This window comes from Neovison vison, chromosome 7 (assembly GCF_020171115.1).
Source record: "Neovison vison isolate M4711 chromosome 7, ASM_NN_V1, whole genome shotgun sequence".
NCBI lineage: Eukaryota > Metazoa > Chordata > Mammalia > Carnivora > Mustelidae > Neogale > Neogale vison.
In genome coordinates, this window is record NC_058097.1 from 40,582,675 (window position 1) to 40,600,360 (window position 17,686).

Below are 17,686 nucleotides of genomic sequence, written 5' to 3' on the forward strand. Positions count from 1 at the left end.
AGGACTCAGAGGGCTAGGGCCATGGAGCTCCAGAGCCCCACGAGGGGCTTCCGAGGCCTCAGTTTACAGCTCTCCACCCCTTATCTCCTCCCAGGCAGGTGTTGGGCGGGAACAGCAAGGAGCGGTTCTGCTTAGAGTCCCTCTGAAGTCTCTTCCGTGTCCCCTGCAGCACCGTGTCCCCTGCAACACCGTGTCCCCTGCAGCCCCGCCTCCTCGGGCTGGACTTACAGATCCCGTGGACAACCTGGGTCCCAGGGGAGTGGTGTTGCCCGCGGGAAGAGACTGCCGGCAGCCTGAGGCAGGGCACAAGTCAGGAACGAATGTGGGATCTGAATCACTTGGGCTTGCCCATTGCAGAAACCTACCACCTTCTTCCACGAGGATCGTGAACTTGCTTTTTTCCTTTGGAAGCAATGGTAAAGAAGGTTCACTCGGCACCAGTTCCATTTCTTCCCAGGGCCACCGGCCGGCACAGCAGACACAAGCTGCTCTCCCGCCTCATCCTCTCTCTTTCTAGCTACAGCACCCAGATTTTCCTTGGAGAACTTCCCCTCCCCTGCTCTCATTCCAGGCACTGTGGGTGGGGCTGACCATCTGCCAAATTATTTGTTGGGGGGAGGGGGAGTGGTAAGGATGTGACTCAGGATTGGCCAGTTCCTCCTTCATCCTCCAGAGTACGGTGGCTGGTTCCAGGGCGAGCCTATGGTCCCAACAGGACGCAATTATAGGACTTTAGATGGAACCGTTCAGAGACTGGAGCTCTGTTCTGGGTTGCTGGGTGTCAATCTGGAGGCCTTGCGTTACTGGGAACCTCCAGCAGGAGACTGAGCTGGCATGAAGGATGGCAGGGGTGACAGAGGACTCTTCTTTTTTTTTTTTTTTTTTTTAATTTTATTGATTTAACACAGAGAGAGAGAGAGAGAGAGAGATCACAAGTAGGCAGGGAGGCAGGCAGAGAGAGAGGGGGAAGCAGACTCTCTGCTGAGCAGAGACCCCGATGCGGGGCTCTATCCCCTGAGACCATGACCTGAGCCGAAGGCAGAGGCTTAAGCCACTGAGCCACTCAGGTGCCCCAGGACTCTTGGTGACATAGTCTGGCTGATGGATCCAGCCATGCCTGAAGCCATATTCTTTCATGGTTTGCCTTCCCGACTGCACTCAGTTCTATGCCTGAGTTCTATGCACAGAGGCAGGAGTTCCAGTGAGAAGTGCCAGCATCAGGGGCTCCTGTCTGCTCAGGCCATTCGAGCGGGGGTTCTGAAGTGTGGGTGACCGGTTACCTAGAGCTGAGGCCTAGCCTGGCAGAAGGACCCCGTCAGAGCAGCCAGCACACAGTTGGGTTCACTGACCACCGAAGCCTGGATGTGTGGATGAGAGGGGGTCAGGGGAGACCCAGGCTGTATGTGGCTCCTTGAGGACACTACCCTTGAGGATGATTTTGGGAGCAGACTTCCTGGGAAATAGTCTATGATGTTCCGACGATTAAATTTAGAAAAGGAACCAGCAAGGCATTTTTTGCCTTTGTCTTTCTCTCTGTCTCATGGGCACCCTGACCTGCCGGGGGCCACTGAGAATGGCAGAGAATCAGTTAATTCTGTTGGGTGTTTGTTGGCATTTCGCACTGGAATGTAAGCAGAGGTTGTCTCAGTGTGGCTCACCGCTGTGTCCTGGAGTGAAGGAGACACCAGCACTCAGTCGGTATTTGCTGAATGAAGGAAAAGTCTGGTATCCTCACTCCCCGGGTTGGAATCCTCCAATGGCTTCTACTGCAGTTAAAATGAAACCTAGACGTCTTCATGTGCCCTTGAAGTAGGGTAACCGTGTCATTTATTAAGCCATCAGGGACCCTTTTTGAGGGTTAAAAGGGATGCTATCAAAGGTAATGCTAAAACAGTGGGAGTAAACCAGGACCTCCTCAAGCAAACCAGGAGCTGGTCTCTGCCTTCCCCCTCCCCAGCCCCTCCATCCTTCCCTTGGGACTTTGCTCTGTTTCCCTACCTGGAGAAGATCTTAGAGTGCCAGGATCTTTCTCCACACCCTGGTCTCCACTGAACATTGCTTCCTTGGTGGGGGGGCTTCCCTGACCACCAGGGTGACCTCAGCCATTGGGTCAAGCTTCATTTTCCTCCCCAAGCTCGGCTCTGTGCCTGAGGCCTCAGCCTGGAGGCAGGTGTGGGGAGAGAGAGGGAATGAACCCACGGGCTTTGGGAACACGAATCTCTGGCATCTGTCAACCCGGGAGGAGATGCCTGTGTTCGCAGCTCCCATCTCCAAAGTGAAAGTGAAGGGAAGCGAACTTCCTCTCAGGGGGCGGGAAGCGAAAGGCAGAGGAGAGAGAGGGAATGGAGCTTGGAAGTCAAGTCTAGCTGGGGTCCTTCCCAGAACCACGTGCGGCACCGGTCACCCCAGAAACCAGACCCCCTTGACCTTAGTCCCTCGGACACTTCTTCTCAGAATGCCTGGACCCCGACTCTGAAGGCGGATGCCAAGCAACACCCCAGCAGACACACACCCAGATTGTGTGGCCAGACAGAAGACACCGGCTATGTTTATAATTTTCCTAATCACCTCTGTCCTCTCTGATACTGGGGCTCTATAAAATCGTCACAGCCGTGTTTGTCATTTGGCTCCGGCTCGCTGTGCACACACGCGGGTGTTTGTTTACAGAACACAGACGGCAGCGGGCCTTCATGTGGGCTCTGACACCACCCCCTTGGCTGCCACGAGGGACTGGCCCCCCTCCAGGGTTCTCCAACAGATTTGCCTCCTGGATTCTTTAAAACAACAAACAAACAAACAAAAAAACCAACAAAAAAAAACCCCCCACCCCCCCCAACAACCTCCGAGTTTGGTGATCACTCAGGACCCTGACAGAAAACCAAACTCACCCCTGATGGTTCCAGTGAAGGGTGGTTAACAAAGGAACAGTTTGTGGGAGTGTGATGAGGGTTGAGGGAATCAAGAAGAGATGTTGAAGTCACCAGAGACTAGCCACAGGAGCAACCGTCACCACTATCGAGCTCGAGGGGCAAAGCAAGGCACGAGGGGTTTCAGAGCCTCGTGAGAATGGGTCCCATGGAGGACAGAGGCCAGACTGCCCGACGGAGACTGTAGCCTTGGGGGTGTGCAGTTGGGGCACTAAAGCAAGCAGAGAGTAGAGAAGGAACACCCAACCTCTCTCTTGTCCTCCCTCTGGTCTGCTGGTACCTACCATTGGCCTAACCCAACAGGGCCCTAGAGACACAGGAGGCCCTCAGTGTGGCCCACCTGAGCCAGACTCCCAGACTAGGGCAGAGACTAGATATGGTGTGAATCTGGGGACAAATGGAGACTAGTCAGCATGGTTGGGGGAGGCCTTCTGGAACAATTCTGTGGTCAGGCTTGGTGGTGAATCTTCTTATCCTGTAAACATCTCTTGAATCCATTCACCTCTGTGCCATTAAGCCCCCTCAATGGCCTCACAAATGTCCTGTTGCCCACTGGAGTCTGCCCGCCACCCTTTTGCACACTGATCCTCATTAGCAGGCCCAACCCCAGTGCCCTCTCTGACTACTGTTGCTCCTGGGATGTTGACTGAAGTCTGAAACCCTGCTCGTGAGAGTCTGATAGTCTGATGCAGTTGACCTCCAGCCTCACCTCTTGGCCTCCACCCCCTGCCCTGCTCCATGCACTGTGGCCACACTGGACATCTTTCCGTACCTAGAATGTCCTGCCCCTTCCCACTTCTGAGATTCGTGCTTGCCGCTCCCTCTGCCTGGATTCTCTTGATTCAACACCCAGTGACTTTCAAATCCCTACAGGTCCTTCAGATCTCAGCTTAAAAGTCACATTCCCAAGAACAACTTCCCTGAGTCCACAAAGTAGGCAAAGTCTCTTTCTCATCACCCGTGAACTTCCTTACTTCACAGTATGCGTCACAACTGGAATGAAATAATCAATTGAGTAACTGTCTGTTTATTGTCTGTCTCCGCAGAGAGTTTGTGAGTGCCCCAAGAGCCCACTTTGTCTGTCTGGTTTCCTTCTCTGTCTCAGCACAGTGCTTGGCACATAGTAGGTGCTCCAAAATACTGAATGACCGAAGGGAGAGCTTCCAGCTTCCAGTGATGGCAGGCCAGATTATTTGGGCCTACCTTGCACTGAAATCAGATAAAAAATGCTGCATACATTTAAAAATATATATATATATATATATAAATATATAAATATATATATATATATATATTCTAAGCACTGAAGGCTTGGCCATGTCAAAGGGAATCTCCGGGTCAAAACAAAGTGGGAAAAGGAATCCAGACAGGTAGGCAAGAAGAAAAGCCACTTTTTTTCTTGAGGTGTTTTCTGATTTCAGTGAAACTGAGTTCTATTTTGACAGCCTCATGGAATGAAAGAGATAGATATCAAACCCCAGGGCACACACAGGTGGGGCATATAATAAGATACCATCCCACATAGATGTGGAACTCCAAAGGGCTACACCCTCAGGATAAGGGTGAACCAGAAGTAGACCAGCCCTCATATGATCTTGCAATCTGAATTCTCATCTGGATGGGCCAGGGAAACTCAAGCCTTAAGGTTGATTACGGTGGTCCTGGACTAGAGTATTCCTCAGTGTTTGGCAGGAGCAAGTAAAAATTGCTCTCTGCTGGAAGGTGCTTCTGTCCTAAATCTCAAATTTTTCTTTCAAACATCTCCCCCCCAAACGATGACTAGCACATAGTCAAAGATGATCAGACACACAAGAAAAATAAGACAGTATGCATTGAAACTAGAAGAATCAACAGAAAACAGAAATAGACCCTTAAGATTTCAAATTATTGAATATAAAAGAACAATTCAAATAATGTTTAAAGAAATAAGACATGCTTAAAAATAACTGCAGAGGGGTATCTGGGTGGCTCAGTGGGTTAAACATCTGCCTTTAGCTCAGGTCATGATCTCAGGGTCCTGGGATCGAGCCCCACATTGAGCTCTCTGCTCAGTTGGGAGCCTGCTTCCCGCCCACCCCCCCCGCCTGCCTGCCTGCCTACTTGTGATCTCTCTCTATATCAAATAAATAAAATCTTAAAAAAAAAGAAAAAGAAATAACTGCAGAGGATGGGAAACTATAAAAAGTGACGTTGCAGATCTGAAAAAAGAATCAAGTTGAATTTCTAGAAATAAAAGCTGCAAAGACCGAAATAAAAACCTCAATGGATGGATTTAATAGCAGTTAGCATAGCTGAGAAGGGAATTAGGGAATTAGAGGAGTCAAAAGAAATGATCAAAAATGCCTGGGTGGCTCAGTGGTTTAAGCCTCTGCCTTCGGCTCAGGTCATGATCTCAGGGTCCTGGGATCAAGCCCCGCATCGGGCTCTCTGCTCAGCAGGGAGCCTGCTTCCTCCTCTCTCTCTGCCTGCCTCTCTGCCTACTTGTGATCTCTCTCTGTCTATCAAGTAAATAAATAAACATTTTTTAAAAAAATGTGGAGACAAAAGGAGAGTAAGGAAGAGACGACATGGGATAAGGAGAGAGAGAGGGTCTAACATATGCTTAATGTTATTCCCGAAGGAGAAGAGAGAGAGGAAATGGAGTAGAGAGTGTTTTAAGCATTAATGGCAAGAATTTTCTGAAACCAATGAGTGAATACTTGAAGGGATGCATTGAACCATTTAATGGTCAGTTATGGTTTGGTGGTAGAACTCTATGTTTCAGACAACCCAGAGCTCAAAAGATACTCACGGGAGATTCTGGACCCAGTCTGTTCTTGGACACAAGATACAAGACACAAGACACAGGACACAAGAAAAGGGTGAGAAATCAGCTCCTGCCTGTCTCTGCCTCTGCAGCTTACCCCCAGCTGCATCTTCCTCTTCCTTCTTCCTCCCACAGGTCTTACTGCCCAGTCACTGAGACAAAGCAGAATGCCATTCCCCAGGGTTCCTCTACAGTTGAATGGGGGGGTGCAGTGGCATGGCTGGGCGGGATGAGGGAGGTCTCTGTCCCTCCCTGATTCAGTACAAATGGAGAAATCCTCCTCCTAGATACTGTGCGTCTCTCTTCTCTAACCCCAGTCTCCTGGCTCTCCAGTCTGGGCTCTCAGGGGGGAGACTTACTGACCAGATACTGTCCAGTCCTGGCTAGGGCAGGAGGATTTAAAGAGGAGGATGCAAGAATGTCTCTTTGCCATAGCTGAAGAAGGTTTGATGATGATGCCAGCCCCACCTGAAGGTCCTCTAACTTGGGCCAAGGAGCACTAATGTCCCTCATTGTCCAGCCCACCAGCACCACCTATGATCTGGATGGCAAACATCTAGAAGCTGGGCTCCAGAGGTAGGAGAGGAATCACCCAAGCCTGGGTCCTACAGGCTTCTGGCTCCCACCCCTGAGCTCTCTCGAGCAGAAGAGTGACCGGGCTGGCAGGCGGGTAGTTTGTTTCTGACTCATGCTCCCGTCTTGGCTTCCAGGAGGTCTGTGCCGGTCCTCCTCAGTGTGACTCGTCCCGGGATCAGGTTCTTGTGGTTGCTCTGGAGGGACACCCATTCATCATCTTGCCTCTGGGAATCCCGGCACTCCTCCAAGACATGCTCAAACAGAGAGGCTGCCGAACCTGCGCCTGGTCACCCAGCAGGTGTGTGGCGAGGACAGGACACACATGGTTTCACGCCCCCAGTGGGCGGGAATGCAGGCCAAGCCCTTGTGTAACTAGCATCGGGACCAGAGTTCTGTGAGCAGCCAGAGTGCAGGCTCACTGAGGCCACGGTCCCACCCTGGTCCTCTGGGATGCCCCAGATTCCCGCACCCCTGGCAGCAGGTGCCTCCAAACCGCTGTGCTTTAGGGGTACCAGCCACGAAGTCTTGTCTCGCGGGGAAAGCAGAGACCACCACCAGCAGCCATCTCCTAGCCTGTGATGCATGAAGATGGGGGGGGCGTCATGTGGGCCCCCCCACCCCTAGATCCGGCTCTGCAATGTCTCCAACATGCCATTCCAATTTCTGAACATCTCCAAGATGTTCCAAATAATATGCAGTTGATTTTAATTCTTTTAAATTAAAAAAAAAAAAAAACCTAAAGTAAATTAAGTCGAGGAATGCTGGGTGGAGGCGGGGGAGGGGGAGGGTGTCATGGACTAAAGCCAAAGAAGAGAGTCTTAGGAAAACATGAGCGTTTCCCTCCCCTGGGTGGATTTGTGGGTGGAGAGGGTCAAACACTTCCCACCGGTCCACATGGGTAGGAGCCCAGGTGCCGATTCCACCCCTGCCCTGTCTCGTTGCCGGTCCTGAGAGATGGCTTCTCTCTGAGCCTGGGATGCCGCCGGGGTGGTAGGGGACCCGGATGCTGCTCTCCTTTCTCGTTTGTCTCTGACACGCCCCACCGAAGAGCACTGCCCCACTTAATTACATAAACTGCGTATCACTCAAGATGCTCATCGCACTCCTGACACATTTCGGGCCGGGAGCCATCGTCCCCTCCTCCCTGGGGCTCAGGGGCCTGGCCCATGACTCACGGGCCTCCACCTCTCCCAGGTGAGACCACTCCGCAAATAGAGGTCCAGCCTGGGCTCTTGCTGGGCCTTGCTCTTGGGAGGACCCTTCCGCTCTCCTGGGCACCAACGTTCCTGTAGCCCAAGGCTCGGTATCAGCTCCGGGCTTGAAAGTACCCCGCACACCCCGGAACCTGTGCCCAGGTGGTACCCCTCTCCCCTGGGAGTTGCCCGCAGCCCGTGCTGCCTTTTCTCCAGCAGCTGCCATACTCCCAGCCCGGCTGGCCAATGATTTCAGGGCTCCTGGCCTCTCTCCATACCTGCTGCCCTCCCTTGGTTCAGCAAGTGCCATCCAGCTGCTGTCTGCGCCTGAGCAGGGGTGAGGGGGGCGGGGGCCTGAGAGCCGCCTGCCTTCCTTGCCTAAGGAGTTTGCTCTTTAACTTGAGCTACTCTCATGTTGGCATTCCTGGCAGCGAGGGGAAAAGCAAGGCCACTTTCCAGAGCTCTGTGCTGCCGGTGGCCCCACCTCCCAGGAAGCTTGGCGGCCCACCTGCTTCTGCGGCCTCTCCTCACCTCTCCGGGATCCCAGTCAGGCCTCTCCCCACAGGGCAGAGGGCAGCCTCCCTCCTCACTTCCTGGGCTCGAGTTGGCTCGGCAAATGGGAACCAGCTGTTTGGCTAAGGGCTGAGAGGACCCAGTGGGGAACAGAGGGTAACAAAGGGCCAGGAGGTGTCTCCCCAAGACGCATGGCGTGTCCTCCTTCTCTCCTGCCACCGTCGAGAGGGAGTCAGGGCCACTGCACCCACTGAGGTCCTAGCTTTCCAAATAGAAAGGAGTTAACAGGAGGTCTGTAGGGTTGGCAGGGAGAGGGGGGCGGTGGTCTTTCAGGATTTGGGGAGACTGACACCCCAGGGAGAATGTTCTCATTGACCAGAAGTCATCACTGAGGAGTCTGCCCTTGGATCAAGAACCTTCTCCTGGGACACCCTTGCTGGCCCCAGGGCTCTCAGTGAAGGAGAGTCTGACCACCATGCTCAGCCTTCAAGGTCACGGGCAGGAGGGCTCTGGACCTGGGAGAATCACATTAAGTGGCTTCTAAGCAAATAAAAGGCACCCCTGGAAAAAAATAAAAAACAAAAAAGCAAAACAAATCGAGGCAACATTAAAATGACTTCAGGAGCTTGGTTACTCCGGGTACAAGGATTTTGTCCTAATTATTCTGACTGTCTCCTTCCATGGGACTTTTCAGGCACCGAGGTGTGTCTTCCTCCACCCAACCTGCCTCCTGCCAAGTGTCTCGCAAGTTTTGCCTGTTTACCTTTCACAGCAATTGGATGACTGATGGGGTGCTAGTTTTGCATACATTTTGCCTAAAAGCAGACGGAAGCTTTGAGAAATCAACAGACGTGGTGAGGGCCATAGGGTCAGTCAGTAGCAGGCAAAGCCAGGACGAAGTTGTTGCCGGAGCTGCGCGGCCCTTCTCCCAGGACCCCACCTGACCATGGGATGGGAGAAAGAGGAAACTTCTGGTTATCACCTGGGAACAAAGACTTTCCCCCAGACCCCAACTCTGTGTATCCTCCAGGCATGTACCATGCCAGGACATCTGGGCTCCATGCATCTCCCTGGAGAAGACTGTTGGCCTACTAAATGCCAGGGTCCTGCAAGAGAGCGGCAGAGGTCTTCAGCCCACACTCATTGCTAGTGGCCCCAGGCCAGTGGTACTTGCCATATGCTGAATTAGACAGACATTTAAAGATCACCGACACTGGTGTTTTCAAATTGTTCGGGGCTAAAGCCTTTGTCCTGTGGACTTCTGGATTAAGGCCAGTTAAACTGCTGCCAGGTAGGGCTTATTCCCTATAAATCAGTGGGAATGTGGTCACACGAATTTTAAATATCAGATTAAAATCAAATTAGTGGGAAAATTTGGAACAAATTGCCTTCAAGTACAGTGAATGAGTCTATTTTTAAAATGTTGCCGCACCAGGCAAAATAGTGAAGCAAACACATTTCCTAACAGCAAGTAGACACCAGGATGGGACTGATTTGTCATGCTTAGTCACTGTAATTGCTCTAGCAAAACGGAGGAATCAAATAAAACGTGTTTGCAAATTGTAAATCACTCCAGGAGGCTACTTCAGACGGGTCCGAACCTGACGTGGAAGGTCGCAGCCCCTCTCTGGGGGCAGGTAGACACCTCTGACACCAGCTTGCTCTCTGGGCAGGGGTTATGCCCCACGTCCAGCCGACACCATTGCCCAACGGACTGGAGGGCAGGGCTGCCATGTTTCAGGGCCGCCATGTTTCAGCCATGTTTCCTCACCGGCCGGGGTTCCTGGGGGGCAGTGAGATAGTGCTCAGGTTGGCTTGGGAGGGAGGTAGGAAGGGGAGGACTCTGAGGCCTCCATGGTTGGGCAGGGTAAGGGACAAAGGCAGCTCGGGAGGAGAGGCTTTCTTTCTGGTGAGAGGTTGGTGGCTACTTGCCAAGGAGCAGAAGTATCATCAGATCTAGAAGGCCTGGGACAGGCTGTGATGGCTCCCTTGAGGCCCTGTCTGGGTCACTGGGTGACATGCCCTGGCCCTAGGCCACCATGTTAGGCCACTGGTGATCCTGTCCTCAGGCCGTGGTCCCTCAGTATTGACTTTGCCAGTCATCCTGGAGTGGGGACAAGAGGAAGGACACAAAGAAACCTTTGAGAGTTTTATAGCAGAAAAGCCGTGATCCCAGGTGCCCGTAGTCTGAGGAGCTCTGCAAGCTTGGGGAATACTGCACAGCCCGTCCCCAGCCCTCTCCTCCCTTCGGGAAAGCCCGCCTCTTCCTGTCCACCCTCCCTATGGAGCTGACCATCGCTTGGGGCCTCGCTAGCCGCTGCTTCTGGTGCTAAGCTAATCACACAGAGATGTTGAGGCTTATCTAGAATCAGATAGTTACCTTTCTTAGACCTATCCTTGCTCCCATAATGGTGAACCCAGGTCCCCTGAGCCCCTCGAGTGGACCACAGGCCAACCCAGTGGACCCTCGCGTGGAAAGGAGGGGATGAGGATGTTTCTTAAGCAAGGAGAGAGAGAGGAGCTGCAGAGAGATCCATGCATTCAGACACATGTGTTGAAGGCCTGCTGTGGGCCAGACGCGGGCCAAATTTAGCAGGAAGCCAAGAAAGGCAGGATCCCAGGCAAGTTCATGTCATTTGCCTGCAGGAATTCATGGTGACCTTGGGGAGAAGTTTCCAGGGAGGGTGAGGGAGAAGGTAGAGGGTGGGGACAGGGACGATGAAGGTCAGAAAGTGGCTCTCTGAGTACTTAAAAACCACAAAGGATATTTTAAAACAACAACAACAACCACCACCATTTTCTATCCCAGCTTGATGGCAAGAAGAAAACGATATATCTTTCAGCTGGGCTCAAGTGGGTCCTCAGCCATGGTCTGGAGTATGGGGATAAGGAAAGGTCTTAAGTAAAATAAAATTAAACAAAATAAAGTAAAATAAAATAATAAATAAATTAAATTAAATGAAGTAAAATAAACAGGACTACTTCCATTCCCCAAAAGCAAAAAAAAAAAAAAAAGGGTCCTACTTCTTGGCTCTGCCTAAAAAGGGCTTCTGAACAGTAGAAGATCCTTTTTCTGTGGTCTTTGTCCGGTCCCTAGGGCCCCCCAAGGCAGTCAGGCAGTGTGAACCCTGGTGCCCTGCTCCCCTAGCAATCACGCCTCCTTCTGGGAACGCGGCTGGTCTTCTTGCCCTAAGTGCCCAACCACTCTTCGATCAAAGGGGAATCTCTAGGGTTCAGTCCCCATGGGGTGCCTGACATCACCTTCTGCTGTTGTCCAGCATGGGGTGGACTTGGGCACAGCGAATGAAGAAAAAGGGGGAATCTTTGGAAGCTATTGTGTGAGAGTCTTGTTCCCAGTGGGTGGGGCCAGAAGGCTAGAAAAACAATAAATAAAAACAAAAGTGAAGGGAAGCAAAGCTCTTGGGTGCCAGAATGGGGCTGGCGGAGGCTGTGGCTGGCTGAGTAATGGGTTCCACATTTGTCTGGCTCTGTCTGCAGCCACCAGGATTCCGGACGCAGAGCGGGCCTTGCAGGGGGCTGGAGGGGAGAGCCCAGCTGCGGCCAGATCTAGGCATACCCCTGAGATGGCCCCATCCCCAGCCAGCCACAATGTGGCTGACGCGTTGCTGCGAACTCACGCTCCTGCATCTCAGCCTCCACCGGCCCACCCCCCCAGCTCCCCGCCCGCAGCTCCTGGGTCCCTGCCGGCCTGCACAGATTGTTCGCGTTATTAATGCCGTTTTCCCAGAGATTCCATCTGGCTTTTTAATTGCTCTGGGATGGGGCTAGGATGCTTTGATAGTGAATTGGTATCTTTCCTATGTCCCTGCTTGCGTCAAATGCTCCACGTACAGAGAGGGGCTGGGGGAGGGGAGATTTTTTTAGGGGGGGTGGGTGTCAAGAGAAGAGGGATTGTATTATCTTGCACGGAGACAAGAAAGATCTTTCAAAGGTGCTGGTGGTTTAGTTCTATTTAAGGAAGAGAAAGGCCTTCCCCCGCCCGCCAGTCTAGGAACTAAACAGATGGGGCAGAGCCGCTGTCCAGGCTAGGACCCTACCCTGTGTCTGCAGAAAGGCTGTGGGTGCCTGGAAGGACAGGCCTCATGGATGGGCAAGGTCAGGGTTTCTGCTCTTCCTCCACCGGCTTCCCTTTCTCTCCCCACTGCCCCCTGTCCTTCCATGAAATCAACAGCTTCTGGAGGAGGCCTGGCAGGTTCCTGCCTGGGAAGGAGGGGGCGGGAGAGCTGGGAGGGGCAGACACTCCTCACCAGTCCCAGTGGCTCATCACAGGTGTCAGGGCCAAACCCCATGTTCACAAATTCCCAGGAGATCCAGGAGATAAGGCTGACATCCGTGACAGAGCTAAACCATCAGGAGGCATCTGGCAGCAAAGGAGCACCTCCCTCTTTCCCTTTTACCTTTGCCTCTTCCCTGGAGCCTGGCTCCTCTGAACAGTGCTCTCAGGGGCCACCAGGCTCAGATGGCCCACCGAGGGGGTGAGGTCCCTGCTACCTCTCCCGAGAGAGTATGAGGCAGAGGCATCCGGGTATGTTGGACTGGGTCCATGACCACGTCAAGGATCAGACCGCTGCCTCCAGGAAGCCTTCCCTGATGGCATCTAGTCACACTTCGAGCTTCCCTTTACGGCACTTGTCACCCTTAAAATACATCTTGGGAGCACAAGACTGTGAGCTCCGGGGAGTAGGAGTCAAATCTGCTTATCTCCAGCTGAGTGACCCATCCTTAGCACAAGCCCTGGCACACAGTAGGCATCCAATAAATACGTGGGGTGTGTTCAGTGCCAGGCTCTTGGAGGGGTTCTTCACAAAGGCTGCAATCGGGAGGGGAACCATGGGGGCCCTGCAGGAAGCAGTGAGTGTCTAGAAGCAGCTCTTCCCCGGGGGGCCCCTCTGGCCAGGCACAGAGGCTGACAGGTTCACCCCACACTGCCCTCTCCCCTCTGCCTGCTGCTCTGTCCCCGGGGGTGCCCTGCTGGCCTCATTCCTTCCCTGGGGTTGGCTTGAGTGAGATTTGTCTTGTCCCCAACAAAGTTTGCCCTGGATCTCAGGGTCTACAGTAGGAGGGGTGCCTCTTAGTAGGCTGACAGCTTTGAAAGAGGAAACCCCAGGAGAAGAGGCGGCGGGGGGTGGGGGGAGGAGGGCAGGCCGAAGGGGTGGCCCTCCCTTGCTCATCCTGGATCCGTTCTGGGGGCAAAGGGGGAGGCTGAGGTTTGGCCCCCTCAAACAAGAAAAACTGGAATTAGCACTGAACTCAGAGAGGGTTTGCTGGGGCCTAGCAAGCCGGGGCCTGCCCTAGGCCTTAGGCAGGCGGTGGGGCTCTGCCTCCTTGGTTCCCAGGGCGGTGGGGCAGGCAGCCGCCTCCACACTGGGCTCGTGGCCTTTCCTCTGCCTAGAGCAGCCATAGGCAAGGAGGTGGCAAGACACAGGACAGAGAGGGCGGGGGCCGGGGCGGGAAGGGGGCAAGGCACCCCTGTTAACCACACGGGACAGGTAAACTTAAAGCTGTCGGAATTGAAAAGGAGTGTGTAATTTCTTGAAACTGTCCCAGCCCACGGTGGCATACACCGTAAGCTGCTCCAGTGAGTCCTCTGGGGGTGAAAATAGAAGGTGAAGAGTGTCCGCCTTTTACCCTCAGTGACAGTAAACTCTGAAAGGCCAGCCAGCCCCCTGTGCTACTTCCTGCCAGGCCTTGTTCTATCAGGCGTGAGCATGGGCCCCTCTGGTTGGCTATCACTGCTGCCAAGGGGGCACCGGGGGCGCCTGTCCTCACAGGGCAGTCGTCTGAGTGGGGGACTTGGTCCAGGGTGGGCACAGTGGGGAGGGTAGTGCTGGAGCTGGCTCCTTGCCGGGTGGTCTGGGTGAAGGACTTCCTGGGGTTGGCTGGAGAAGGAATGGAAAGTGGGGCAGAGGGGTGCTTGGCCGTCAGGCTGCCCTTCGGGGCCCTGCTGGGGTAGGCTACAGCCACACAGCCCAGAGCAAGTGGGGAGGGCCCGGGGCGGGGGGTGCCCACTTGATGCCTCTCCCTGCCCTCCCAGGGTCCTGTCGGTGGGCATGGCAGGAGAGGTATGAGCAAGGCTGCTACAGAGGCTGGAGCTGTGAATGATCTAGAAGCAAATGTGGCCGAAGGGCCCCCGGAGCCTGGAGCCACTGGACCAGGCCTGTTCAAGTCCCAGAGAGCCCGTGGCCATGTCAGGCAGGAGGATCCTGCTCTGAGCCCCCCTGCTCCTCCTAGGGGCCCAGGGGAGGTCACACCAAGGCCCTGTGAAACCCCCTCAAACGTGCCCCCCCACCCCCTGGGAGACTCTCTCTTCCTGCTTTGGGCTTTCTCAGCTTGGAGCCTGCCCTCCTTCTGCCATTTAGTTGCCTAGGTTGGGGAAGTCACCCCCTTAATGTACAGAGGGGCTCAGGATGGGAGAGTCAATGAAAGTCAGGAGCTCAGCCAGGGGATATGCTGTGATTACTTACAAATGTGACCTGACCCACAGAAAACCTTGGAAGTAGCTTTTCTGGTTTTAAAAAGACACCAAAATTTACTTTGATATGTTTATATTATAGATATAATACATAAAACATCTAGCATGAAACTCTACGTTCTCCCCCAAAGAAGAGAACCAAGCTGTCCTTCCCTGCTCCGGGCCCCGGCGATCTGGCTGCAGGCCGCCTCCCTTCCAGACCAGGAGCCAGGGCCTCTGGGGGGGACGGGCCTGTGGGCGGCCCAGGCCAGAGGGCACCGGGGCCCACAGGTCCCCTCCCCCCAGGGAAAGAGGAAGCCCACCTCACCTCTTTGGTTCCCCTGGGGGGCAAAAGCAATCCCCAAAAACCAAAAGGAAAGAGAGCCGAAGACCTCCCCTTGCAGCAGCTGTTGACAAAGAGTCTCATTTTGGCAAGTATCTGAGCAAAACCAAAACAAAACAAAAACCAAATAAAATGGTGGTTTAGCATAGACGTGCGCATTGACATTGCACAAGGCACCGCTGGGACCCAGAGAGGCCAGATACAAGTGTTGATATCGGCTGATAAAGCAAAATATTTGGAAAGCTTCTCATAACTTCGGTCCCTCTGGGATGGACAGACTGTGCTCCGCGTTTGTATGGTAATGCTGGCAACACACAGGACAAGGCGGCTCGTCCCAGGGTCCCTTCACCCCAGCCCCCAACCCCTCCCAGGACCAGAGCTCTAGGTTTCCCTGCGCCACCAGGACGCCACTCCCATGAACACATGTCTGGAGAGGTAACCCATGTCCTAGCTTTCTGGTCTGACTGGGGTCAGGGGGCTTCCACGGGTCACCCGGTGACCCCCATCTAAGTGAGTTCTGCCCAGGGAAGCCCAGCCTGTTGCAGGCTGGGAGATTAGAGGCAAGGAACTAGGCACCCTCCACCTTCGTGCAGAACTAGGGAAACAGCCTTCCCAAGTCCCTGTATTTCCTCCCTTCCAAGGACAGGCGCTGGAGGAGCGGCTAGGGCCGGCTTGTCAGGATCTCTGCTCCCTGGACCTTCCCTCCTGCCCTGGGCCTGCACTCTGCCTTCTCTCCTGGGGCCCTGCAGCCTCACGATTGAGGCAGGAACCCTCCAAATAAAATGACAAGGCACATATTTGCTCCCCCTACTCGGTAGGAATCGGAGCGGTGAGTTTGCGTTTCCAAGGCACAAGGTTATTCCTTAATACTAGAGTTGCCGGGGCTTCCGGCTCAGCTCCACGGCACTTCTCCCCTCCTGCAGGGAGAAACCACCGCCAGACCCCTGGTCTTAGACGCACCGAATCTGGCGCAGAGGAAGGCAAGGGGCGCGCGCTGCAGGCCAGGCTTTCTGGCGGCACCGGAATCTCCTAGTCCCGGCTTGCGCTGCGGGGGCAGTCTTGAGATCCGGAGACCCGAAACCACTCCCTGGGTCACAGCCAGCGGCCGGCCCAGGGCGGTCCCGCCGCCCCGCGCCTCACGCGCAGTTGCCCATGGCCTTGACCAGGGAGCTCTCGGGCAGCTGGCGGAAGATACCCCGCAGCGTGTCCAGTTCGCGGCTCAGTTGTTCCACCCGCTTGCGCAGGCGGTCATTGTCACTGGTCAGCTCCAGCACCTTCTGCTGTGTCTCCACGTTGCGCTGCTTGGCCTTGTCCCGGCTCTTGCGCACGGCGATGTTGTTGCGCTCGCGCCGCACCCGGTATTCGTTGCTGTTCTTGTCCACCGACTTCTTGACTTTGCCCGCGCTGCCGCCGCCGCCCGCGCGGAGGTCGGGGTGCGTCGCGGCCAGCCCCTTGAGCGCGCCGCCCGGGCCTGGCAAGCCAGCGGGGCCGAGAGCCGGCGCTGGGTGAGGGCTGGGCACGGGCGTGGGCGGCGGCGTGGGGTGGCCGGGCTGCAGGTGCATGGTGGTCTGGCCGCAGTGCGCGATTTGGAACTGCAGGTGAGGGGCGGCCAGGTGCGCGGGCGGCGGGTGCGGGTGCGGAGGTGGCGGCGGCGGTGGCGGCTGGTAGGGGAAGAGGCCGGCCAGCGCCAGCTGCTTCGCCTCGTCCTCCTCGCGCGGCTCCTGCTTGATCACCAGTGGCCGCAGCGCCGGCGCCCCGACGCGCTCGTACAGGGGCTCCAGCCTGCCGTCCAGGTAGCCGGCCGCCGCGCAGCCGTAGCCAGGAGGGGGGCCGTGCGCCCCTCCGGGCATCACGGAGCCGCCGGGGCCCCCGGGGGCGCCCGTGTAGTCAAAGTCGCCGCCGGCGGCTCCTGCGGGGGCCGCAGCCGCCTTGGCCTTCTCCTGCTGCCGGCTGTGCTGGAACAGGTCGGCCAGGAACTCGTCGTTGAAAGCGGCCGGGTCGATGTAGGCGCTGATGTCGATGGACGTCTCGTGTTCGCAGATGCCGCCCAGCGGCTCCGGGGCGGCAGGTGGGGCGGGGGGTTGCGCGGAGCCCGCGCCCCGGGGAAAGCCAAAGGCGGCGCTGCTGGGCGCGTGCGGGGGACTCTGGAGGTGGCTGCTCATCGGGGGCCGCGGCTCCGCCTCGTAGAAGTCGGCCGACTCCATGGGGGAGCTACAGTCCTCCCGGCATGGCGAGCCTCGGCGGCCTCCAGCCTGCGCGGGGCGCCAATGCTGCCACCGCCCACCCGGAGCCCCGACTCCCTCGCGCCCGCGCAGCTCCCGGTCGCGAATGGCCAGGCCCGCGCGGGCCCCGCATTTATACTGGGGGCGTCGCCTTTTAGAGTCCGACGGCGGAGCGGCGCCTTCTGGGTCTTAGCGCCTGCCTCTCGGAGGGGGTGGTGAGTGGGGCCGGAGCGCAGCGCTGGCCCAGAGAGGCCCCGCCGCAACGCCCACTAACCCCCTGCCCAGCCAGCCGGACCCGGACGCGCGTGCGATGCCCCACCCTGGGCCGAGCTGTCGCCCCCGCACACACGTGGTCGGTGACTGGGCCCCCTCCTCTAGCTTCCCCGAGGCACCCACTTCCAGCCAACGGTCGGGGAGTCCGGGAGCACCCAGACGCTGCGCGGGGCGGGGCGGGGCTGGGGGGGGCGTGGTGGTGGGGGTAGGTGGAGGGCCAGTCTTGGTGTCTGAGCTACGGAGGCGCTTGAACTAGTTCGGTTCGGAACCTGCATCTCTGCTAGGCGGCGGCGTGGAGAAGGGGCCGGAGCCGGGGGTGGGAGGCAGGGAACAGTTTGGGACGTGTGGCCCAGCGCAAACA

General features: G+C 55.9%; 1 protein-coding gene across 1 annotated transcript; it reads right to left on the minus strand.

The window, feature by feature from the left end:
• Positions 1-14,564: 14,564 nt before the first annotated feature.
• On the minus strand, positions 14,565-17,168 carry CEBPA (CCAAT enhancer binding protein alpha). The gene has a single exon (XM_044256273.1). It carries the CDS (start codon positions 17,032-17,034, stop codon positions 15,967-15,969), a length of 1,068 nt encoding a protein of 355 aa, XP_044112208.1. The 5' UTR covers positions 17,035-17,168; the 3' UTR covers positions 14,565-15,966.
• Between the last annotated feature and the right edge of the window lie 518 nt (positions 17,169-17,686).

Bases quoted from the DNA above. Each gene is read 5' to 3' on its own strand.
- CEBPA (XM_044256273.1), bottom strand. From the start codon at position 17,034: ATGGAGTCGGCCGACTTCTACGAGGCGGAGCCGCGGCCCCCGATGAGC.